The sequence below is a fragment of the Belonocnema kinseyi genome, chromosome 9, assembly GCF_010883055.1.
Source record: "Belonocnema kinseyi isolate 2016_QV_RU_SX_M_011 chromosome 9, B_treatae_v1, whole genome shotgun sequence".
In the NCBI taxonomy this organism is placed as follows: Eukaryota; Metazoa; Arthropoda; class Insecta; order Hymenoptera; family Cynipidae; genus Belonocnema; species Belonocnema kinseyi.
The window spans coordinates 96,326,794-96,337,864 of record NC_046665.1 but is presented as its reverse complement, the minus strand read 5'-3'; the positions used below and the strand labels follow the sequence as shown (position 1 = coordinate 96,337,864).

General features: G+C 23.0%; 1 protein-coding gene across 4 annotated transcripts in view; it reads left to right on the top strand.

Moving 5' to 3' along the window:
* The window catches only part of LOC117180007 (activating signal cointegrator 1 complex subunit 1), a 62,315-nt gene extending 52,099 nt beyond the window's left edge, over positions 1–10,216 (top strand). For all 4 annotated transcript variants that reach the window (XM_033372279.1, XM_033372280.1, XM_033372278.1 and 1 more), the window contains 2 exons: positions 2,848–3,029; positions 9,039–10,216. In XM_033372279.1, the coding sequence (XP_033228170.1) occupies positions 2,848–3,029; positions 9,039–10,137 (1,281 nt within the window). In that variant the 3' untranslated portion in view covers positions 10,138–10,216. The remainder of the gene's footprint in view (positions 1–2,847; positions 3,030–9,038) is intronic.
* The last annotated feature ends 855 nt before the right edge of the window (positions 10,217–11,071 follow it).

Sequence of the window (11,071 nt, the reverse complement as noted above, 5' to 3'; positions counted from 1 at the left end):
GTAAATTAAAAAATCAATCAATGAACTTTAAAATTTTCAAAATTATATAATTTGAAAGAATTTTAAACTAGAAACATTCAATATTAAAAAATTGAAAAAAATTTTAACTGAACACTTATTAAATTAGAAATTCAATTATTTTCTTTTTAAATAGTTTAAACATCCTTGGAAAGCTTCAAAATTTTATTTAAAAATATTGAGAAATCTAAAAGCTGTTTTAAATTTGTTTTAAGTTTTAAATTATTTTGGAAATTTTTCCAGAACTTCTAAATATCTGTCAAAATTAGTTGAATTTTTTTTACAATTTTCAGAAAATCATGGAAATTTTAGAAAATTTCTTTACAATTTCGATGTATAAATAACAATTGAACATTTATTTTTTGTAGGCGAAATTCGAGTAATTTTAAGAGATATGTAGAAGTTTTGAAAAGATTCAAACTTAATGTAAAACTTGAAATGATAGCCTAATATAAAAAAAAATTTTAGATTTTCGCATATTTTAAACAAAAAAATTAAATTAAAATAAAAACATTTTCTTAAGATTCCTAGGAAAATTAGAAATAATTTTTTGTTTTGAAATCTTATTTTAAGAGAACATTTAAAAAGTTTTTCAAAGATTTAAACAAAATTTTCAAAAAGGTGTTCTAAAAATAATAAGTGTTCAATTGTTATTTATGTGTCAAAATTTAACAATTTCACTTATAAATTAAGTACTTTTTAAGTAGAACAATTAAAATTGTAACGCTAAAAGTTGAAGAGTTTTTCGAAATTCGAAAGATTCAAAGCTTTCTATGTAAGCCAATTCACTTTCAAATTGTTTTCTTTTAAATATTTGGTTTCAATTTTGTATATATATTTCAAAATGAATTGAATTTTTTCTATAATTTCTAGAAAATCCTGCAGATTAAAAAAAAAATTAAATTTTAATATATAAATAACAATAGAACACTTATTATTTCTGAAAATATTAGAGTAATTTCAAGAAATATTTAGAAGTTTTAAAAATATTCGAATTAAATTTAGAAATTGAAATAATTCGAAATACTTAAAGCCGAATTTAAAATAAAATTTAGATTTTTGCAGATTTCAATAAAAAAATTCAGCATTTTTTAAATAATTGTGATTTTTCACTTTAAAAAATTATTGTAACAGAAAGTTTAAGAAGGTTTTAAGAGATTAAAAAAATTATTAAAGAACACGGAAAATTTTAAGGACTTGTTTTTAATTTGCAGGATTTTCAAAAATTATAGGATAATTTCGATTAATTTTAAAATATATTTAGAAGTTCTGAAAAAAATGTTAACACGCTTCGTTCAAATTACTTGAATTAATTTAAAGTTTTTAATTAATTTTGAAATTAAACACTTTAAATAGGTAAATTAAACACTTTTTAAATAGAACAATTAAAATTGTAACGCTAAAAGTTTAAAAGTTCTTCGAAAATCTAAAGATTTAAAGCTTTCTATGTCAAAAATTCAGTTTCGAATTCTTTTCTTTTAAAAATTTGGTTTCAATTTCCTCGTCTTAAATGAAGAGTGAAATATTGTTAAATAATAAATACTTATTCTTTTTCTACGTTCAGAAATTTCAAATTAATTGGGATAAAAATTAAATAATTTACACTCACAATATTTTTAATTTAATAAAAACCTTCAATTATGACTATATTATTATGGATTTAGTTTTAATATTTTTTAATGGCTAAAAAAATAATAGAAATAATATAAAGGAAGACTTGAATCTCTGAATTAAAAATATATTATTGATAAATCATGAAAATGTTTATTTAAAAATAAAATGATCGGAATTAGCGATATATTAATTTCCATTATTATCAAGACTATTTGCGAAATTTTCTCAAATATTTTGAAATTTTTGCGAAATCTTCTGAAATTTCTGTGAATCTTTTAAATCTTTAGAAGATTTTAAAGAAACTTTCTAAAATTTGCATGATAATTTTTTATCTTTTTCAAACTCCTAAGTATCTCTTAAAATTACTCAAATTTTTTCTACAAATGTGCATTTGTAAATTATGCATTAAAAATTAAAAATTTCACTTACTAATTAAGCATTTTTCAAATATAATAATTAAAGTTGTAACGTTCAAAGTCTCTTCGAAATTTTAATGAATCCAGGCTTTCCATGTCAAACAATTCAGTTAAAGATTCTTTACTTTTAAATATTTGGTTTCAATTTACTTGGCTTAAATAAAAATTCAAATATTGCTAAATATTCAATAATTAATCTATTTTTTAAATTAAAAATTGAATATTTTAGACTGAAACAATATTTTAAATTTAATAAAATCCTTTAATTAAGAATATATTATTATAAAGTTATTTTTAAGTTGAAAATAGTTTATAAACTTTTAATCACATGTTCACATTTGTTGAATGACTAAGACTTTCAAATTGAAACCGTTTAAGTTTTAACGTTAAAATTGGAAAATTCTTAAATTTTTAACTGGATTAAAATCGTTTTTGTTCACTTTTTATTGCTTAAAGTACAGATAAATTTAAAAAAAAATATTTATTAAATAAAAATGTTTTTTATCAAAAATTTTCAACATCAAAGGCTTTCATTTTTGATTTGTTCAAGTCTTTAAGAAAGCTTTAAAAAATTCTTTAAATTACGCATTGTAAGCTAAATAATTGAAAAACATAAAAATTCAACTCATTGTTTAAAAACTGTTGAAATCGAACGTGGACGGATTTTTCTTCTACTAGCCCATAAATTAATTAATTGAAAGAAAAGTGCCCTGCCTTTTTCCTGATTTTCAAGTTTTCCCTAATCTGCGGCGAGCCTATTATTATTTATTAGATTTAAAAAATGTGAATATTTTTTCAGGCACATAGCTTGAAAATGAACGAAACTTTTAATGCATTCCAAGTTTCACGTAGGCCCGAAACCACGTCCTACAGAAAGCATCTAAGACTGAAAAAAAGTATGACACTACCAGACGATACACTTGAATATTGGGGATTCTACCTAATGAAAGGAGCTAGTGTCGCATTATCAGTTTGTTCAAGGTATATATTTTCTTTTATAAAAATTAATTTACTATCATTTTTATTGTCTGCCATAAATATTAATAACGTACAGCCTACAAATATTGACTGACTTGGACGATAAAAAAATGAAAATAAATCTGACAAGATTTTTAAGAGAGCTGTCGAGCCTGATTTTTGAAATAGGATTTCAATTATTTTATAAATAAACAAATATGACGAAAAAATGGCTGTTTTTTAAAAAGTTATATCAGTTACATTGCAGGAAATTTGGATAAAAATAATATAATGATGAAGACATTTCTTCTTGAGATTATCATTGTTAATATTATAAACAAATTTAATAAACAAATGCATTAATCAGCCATTTTTCGACAGAAAGATTCCTTTTTTTCGATGTAATTTTTTCTTTTAATTAGGAACTTTATGGTAATTTTAGAAAAATTCATAATTTGTGGATATCATGATTTTTGTAAACAAATTTAATAAACAAATGCATTTGTCGGTATAAAAATTCATTTTTTTCAATGTCAGTCCTTTCAATAGGGAACTTCATGACAATTTCATTCAACTCATATTTAGTTGATAAATTCTATGATGGTCTAAACAACTTTAATAAGCATATGCATTTGTTTATTAATTTTTTTCAAATAGAAAATTTATCCAAAAATGTTAAATTTTACTCAAATTATCATGAATTTCCTTACTAAAAAGACTAACATCGCCAAAAAAAAAATTTCCATTGACAGATGCCCCAATAATGCATTTGTTTATTAAAATTTTTTTTAAAAGTCATAAAATTGATAAATGAAGGATGAATTTTTTCTGAAATTGTCATGAAGTTCCCAACTGAAAAATTGGCATTGAAACAAAAAATTTGTTAAAAAATGGCCGAATAATGCATTTGTTTATTAAACTCGTATAAAAAATCATAAGATTAATCAACAAATTATAAAGATTTCTAAAATTGTCGTAAAGTTTCTAATTTAAAAAAATGAAATAAAAAACAACATTTTTAAATCAAAAAATGTATGTTTAATGCATTTGTTTATTAAATTTGTTTATATTATTAACAATAATAATTTCGGGAAGAAATTTCTTCATGATTATATTATTTTTTGTTTCAAATTTCTTGCAATATAACTTTTAAAAAACGTAAAAAAGCAAGTCTTCTTAATCATTTTGCGTTAACATTTTTAACTCGCTTTGAAAAATCTGTTGATTAAAAAAAATATTTATTTTCATCAGTAAAAAAATTATATTCTTTGATTGAAAATTGATTTATTTCGTTCAAAGTTTAAATATTTTGTTGAAGCGTCAATCATTCTTTTAAAAAGTCATCCTATTGGTTCAATATTTTTATCAATAATTTAACTATTATGATAAAAAAGAATTAACTTTTTAATTGAGAAAAACTTTCCTGTTCAGAATTTATATTTTCAGTTCAAAAATTCAATTCTTTTGTAAACAATTCTTTTTTGTCGCTTGAAGATTGTACAGTTTGGTTGTATTTTTTTCTTTCTTGACTTAAAAATCTATTTTCTTTGAAATATAAACTATTTTGTTAACAAATTTGTCGTTTGGATGAATTTAACTATTTTTTATATAAAAAAATCTTTCGTGGTTGAGAAATCACACTATTTTCGTCGAAAATTAAAATATTTGGTTGAAAATAAACTTTTTTGGTTGAAAATTTATATTTTCGACTTGTAAATTCAACTATTTTGTAGAAAACTCGTATTTTTTTGAGAACCCAACTATTTTGTTGAAAATTCCTCTTTATGACATAAATATTTAACAAATTGTTTAACATTTTTTCAAGTTCTTCACTAAAAACTTGATTTTGGTTGAGGAATCAATTATTTGTTTGAAACGTCGTCTTTTGAATGAATTCAAATATTTTTCTAAATATTTTTTAAAATATTGAGAGGTTAACTATTTTTAAAATATGCTCTATAATATATATCCTTTGAAAACTTCGAAGTCTTTAAAATATCATTAATAACTTGGATCTCTTGTTAAAATCCTTTGCAATTTTCTACGAAGTTTTTTGAAAACCGATACAAATTTTGTTCTATCGTTTTTCAAACATAGATGTTAATTTTTAACTAAAATGATCAATCTTGAACCAAAAGTATGAATTTTTCACCATTTTAGATTAATTTTCTACCAAGAACTACTCGTTTTCAACAAATAAAATAAATTTTTATGTAAAAAAGATCAATTTTTAACCCAAAATTATAATATTTAAAATATGAGAAAAATAAATTTTCAACAAAAAGAAAAAAAATCGATAAAATAGTTTATTTTTCATTAAAAAAATATTTTATTTAAGGCAAAATACAATATTTCAATTTTCAGTTAAAACAATCATTTTTCAAACGAAAAAATAAATTCCCATCAAAATATTTTAATTTTAAACCCAAAAGAATAATTTTCTACATAAAAAAGGATACGGTGTCAATAAAAAATATAAATTTTTAACAATAATTTTCATCCAAAAATATGAACCAAATAGTGGAATTTTTAACCCAAACGATGAATTTTATATCAACCCAAAAAAAAACTAATTTTCAACTAAATAATTTTTTTTCAACGAAAGAAATGAATTCTTAGCAAAAAAGAGAATAGTTATATTTTTTTCAAAACAGATAATTTAGTAACGAAAAAGATTAAATTTCTATAAAAAAAGGTAAATTTCCAAAAAAAAAGTGGAATAGTTAAAATGAATTCTCAACTAAAATGATGAATCTTTAAATTAAAAGATCAATTTATTACAACAAATAAAATAATTAAATTTTCAGTTATTAAAATGAATTTGCAACCAAAAAAGAAACGAATTTTCAATAAAATATTAAAAATTTTAACCAAAGAAATTAATTTTTAATATCAATGATTTATTTTCAACCAAAAATGTGAACCAAATAGTGGAATTTTCAACCCAAACGATGAATTTTATATCGGGGAAAAAAAGGATTTTGAACTAAGTAGTTTTTTTTCAGCGAAAAAAAATTAATTTTTAACAAAAAAGAGAATAGTTAAATTTTTTACAAATCAGATAATTTAGTAACGAAAAAGATTAAATTTCTATAAAAAAAAGGTAAATTTCCAAAAAAAAGTGGAATAGTTAAAGTGAATTCTCAACTAAAATGATGAATCTTCAAATTAAAAGATCAATTTATTACAACAAATAAAATAATTAAATTTTCAGTTATTAAAATGAATTTTCAACCCAAAAAGAAACGAATTTTCAATAAGATATTAAAATTTTTAACCAAAGAAATTAATTTTTAATATCAATGATTTATTTTCAACCAAAAATGTGAACCAAATAGTGGAATTTTCAACCCAAACGATGAATTTTATATCGGGGAAAAAAAGTATTTTGAACTAAGTAGTTTTTTTTCAGCGAAAAAAAAAATAATTTTTAACAAAAAAGAGAATAGTTAAATTTTTTACAAATCAGATAATTAAGTAACGAGAAAGGTTAAATTTCTAACCGAAAAAGGTAAATTTCCAATAAAAAGTGAAATATTTAAAGTAAATTTTCAAATAAAAGGATGAATCTTCCAATAAAAATGTCAATTATTTACAAAAAATAAATTAATCAATTTTGCAGTTAGTAAATTATATTTTTAACCAAAAAGACATAAATTTTCAACAAAATATTTAAATTTTGAACCAAAGAATAGTTGAATTCATACCTGAATCAGATGAATCTTCGAATAAAAATAGAATAGTTCAATTTTCAGTAAAAAAAGAATTTTTAATCAAATTAAAGTAAATTAATTCTAAATAAGAAAAAACTCATTTTCAACCAAAAAGATCAATTTTTAACCAATAAAATGAATTTTCCACCAAAATAGATTAATTTTTAACAAAATGCTTAAATATCCTCCCACAAATTCAAGTTTTCAATAAAATACAGCAATTTTAAACAAACATTTGAATTTTCAACTTCAGAAGATAAATTTTGAACCAAATATCTACAAGTTAAATTTTTAATTAAAACAATTAATATTCAACTAAATAATTAAAGTTTGAACAAAGCAAAAAAAGTTTTTTAACTAAAATGACCAATCATCAACCAAAATAAATCAATTTTTAACAAAATAGTTTCAGTTCTAACTGGGTGAGGGTGGCCGCTCGACTGGGAAACCGGGAAAACCGGAAATTTTTTGAGACCGGGAAATGACAATGAATTTTTTTTTACCGGGAATTTTACAAATTTGTAGAAGAAAAATCTGTTCACGTTCGATTTCAACAGTTTTTAAATAATTAGTTGAATTGTTTTTTACTTATGCTATTATTTAGCTTACAATGCGTAATTCAAAATTTCTTTACATTTAAAATTTTCGATTAAAAATTTTTATTTCTATGCTTCCATTTTTAATTTAAAGAATTTTTTAATATTTTCTTAAAGACTTAAAGAAATGAAAAATAAAAGCCTTTGACGCTGAAAAATTTGGATAAAAAACATTTTTATTTAATAAAGAAATAATTTTTTTTATTGATCTATACTTTAAGTAATAAAAAGTGAACAAAAACGATTTTAAACCAGTTCAAAATTTAAGAATTTTCAGATTTTCACGTTAAAACTTAAACCATATATTTTAAAGTAAAGAATCTATTACTGGATTTTTTGGCATAGAAAACCTGGAATCGTTAAAATTTCGAAAAATGCTGAATTTTTAAGTAAAATTTTTTAATTTTGATGTATAATTTACAAATGAACATTTCTAGAAAAAATTTGAGTAATTTTAAGAGATATTTAGGAGTTTTTAAAATATTAAAAATTATCATGCAAATCTTAGAAAGTTTTCTTAAAATCTTCTAGAATGTTTTTTGAAAATTTTATTTAAATCTTTGAAATCTTTTTAAAGATTCTCTTACAATAATTTTTCAAAATAAAAAATTATTTTTAATTTTCCTGGGAACCTTAAGAACATGTTTTTATTCTTTTGAAGCCTTTCACAATTCTTGAAAAGAATCTAATTTTTTTGTTTAAAATCTGCGAAAATCTACTTTTTGTTTTATATTAGGCTATCATTTCAAGTTTTACATTAAGTTTGAATCTTTTCCAAACTTCTACATATCTCTTAAAATTACGAAAATTTCGCCTACAAATAATAAATGTTTAATTGTTATTTATACATCCAAATTTGTGAAGACATTTTTTTTAATTTGCAGGATTTTTTGAAAATTGAAGAAAAAATTCAATTCATTTGAACAGTTATTTCGAAATTATGAAAAAATTTCCAAAATAATTTTAAATTTAAAACAAATTTAAAATAACTTAAAGATTTTGAAGTAAAATTTTGAAGCTTTCCAAGGAAGTTTAAACTATTAAAAAAAGTTTAATTTCTAATTTAAGAAGTGTTCATTAAAAATTTTTTCAATATTTGATGTTTCTATCTTAAAATTCCTTAAAATTAAATAATTTTGAAAATTTTAAAGTTCATTAATGCTTTTTTAATTTAGAGCATTGAAAATGATAACGTGGATTTATATTTTTTTATATTGAAAAATTATTGAGCATTTGAATACAACATTTTTTAGTTAAAAAATTTTTAATTTGAATTTTAAAAGTTAAACATTTAACAGTTCCACTTTGAGTGCTTTCATTTGCAGCTCAGTTTTTATTATCTCAAGTGGAAAATTTTTTAGCTTTATTGTTTCATTTTTTTAATTTCATTAACCGAGAAAAGACCGGGAATTTATTTCGCTGATTAGAACGGCCACCCTGTGGGTGGTTGAATTGTTAACCAAAAAAGATGAATTTTCAACGAAAAACGTGTTATTTGATATTTTAACCAAAAGTTTTTAAAATCAAAATTACTCCTTTTTTAGGAGAAAAATGTTGCCAAAAAAAAGAGTAAATTTGATTTAAAAATTGTAACAATCTAAGAAAATCTAGCCGGTTTTATGTACAGTTAATTGTTTCTTTACTATTTCCAAAAATTCAGTGTCCAAGCTGCTATTAAATTATTTTTTTAAATAAAATGCTTGACTAGATTAATTTTTTCTCAGGTTTCAGGGAGCTTCAATACTCGTGGTGAAGGGAGAGAGAAATTTGCGAACCTGTGGATTGTTGGAACACAATAAAAACAAAGCTCGCGCCACAGGAATTTTTCTACCAGAAGCCGATCAGCAGGTCAAAATAACATTTGAATCCAATGCCCAAGAAATCCATTCTAAAGAAACAACCAATAACCCCAGAGAAGAATCTCAAAGTTCTCCAAATACCAAAACTAATTTAAAAATCAATCAAGAAGAAATTGATGCACAGATTGCAAAAAAGAAGAAAATTATAGACGATGAAGAATCAAATAAAATAATCAGACACACTCATAGAAAGCATAAATTACACAAACTAAGTAATAAAATTGAAACAAAACACATTTCTCATCATCTTCAAAATTCAAAAGAGACTCCTGACGCTCTAAATTCAAAGGAAAATCGAATTAATTTACTGAAATCAGAATTGCATGCTGAGAAAGCTGACACAGCAGAAGAAGACAGTGAAGAAAATGGAGAACCTAAATTGAACAAAAGAAATAAAAGACACCAAGAGCCAGTTGATCCGTCAAAATTACTTGATCAAGGTATAAGACACGGAGGAAATGCCGGAGAGAAAAATGGAACCTTGTCAGAGGAGGACTCGTCAGTTTCAAGTTTTGAAAACGGTTTGTTAACATGTTATGGTGGCCAAGTGCTTTTATCGCAAGAATTTAATGCCTCCGAGCATTGCCTTGATGTCTCCTTTTTAATTAATGGAAAACACATGCAAACGAGACACGACGTCGTTGAGCCTGGATATTATTATTATATATTTTATAGTGACAATGACTTTGTTTCTAACGATATTCATGCTGTTTTTGATATTTATAAACCGACTCTGCAATACGAGAATGTAACACATGCGTGCATTAATAAAACAGAATGCACTTTTTCTCTGCCTCTAATGACGCCGGACAGAGTAATTGTTGAAGTTCCAACGCGAGATGGAATTGATGACGAAAAAGATGATATTTCCCTTTTAGTTTCAACCTGCCATCCCCGAATGGGTGTCTACATTATTTTCCCTATAGCAGTATTATTTTTAATACTTAGTTGTGCGTTTGTATAATAAACATGTGACTGTAAAATTGATGTGAATATTTTTAAATGTATTTTTTATAATTAGAATAAATTAATTTAATTTTGTATTTGTCTGCATTTCAGTTCCTGAACTTTAAAAAATGGATTCGTTAATAATTACACAAGGTGGCCGCTTTTAATCGAAGAGAAAAATTCCCGGTTCGCAAGCATTTTTCACGGCCAATGAAATTTAAAAAATCGTACTCGATTCTAAATATTTTTCCATTTACAGCAATAAAAAACAAACGACAGATTAAAGCATTCAGAGTGGAAGTCTTGAATTTTTAACTTTTAAAATTAAAATTTAAAAGTTTTTCAGTTTAAAATTTTTGTATTCAAGTGCTTAATAATTTACACGTATAAACTGGAAGGTACTAAAACTTTTCAATCAAAAAATGTTAATTAAAATTCAAATAAACTGCAAAATTCAGAATTTTTAGCATTCAGAACTTAGAGTTAAAAAGTTTAGATTAAGTTCCAAAAATATAAATCCACGTTAAAATTTTCAATGCTCTCAATTAAAGAATCAATCAACTTTAAAATTTTTCAAAATTATATTATTTTAAGTAATTTTAAGCTAGACACGTTTAAAAAATTTTAATTTTTTAACTGAAAAGTTTTTAAATTATAAGCTAAATAATCTACATTTTAAATAGTTTAAGCATCCTTGAAAAAAGTTGCAAAGTTTTTAATTAATAAACAATAAACAACAAATTAGAGCATTCAAAATAGAACCTTTGAATTCCAAACTTTTAAAATTGAAATTTAAAAGTTTCCAATTCAAAAATTGTGTATTAAAATGCTCAATAACACAGGCCGAAAAAATTTGACAAAGGTCCGGAATCAGAGACCAGACCTAGTATACCCGAAGGTTTTTGCTGCGCTGAATCCGAATCCGACCTCAGAAAAATTCCATCACCCTC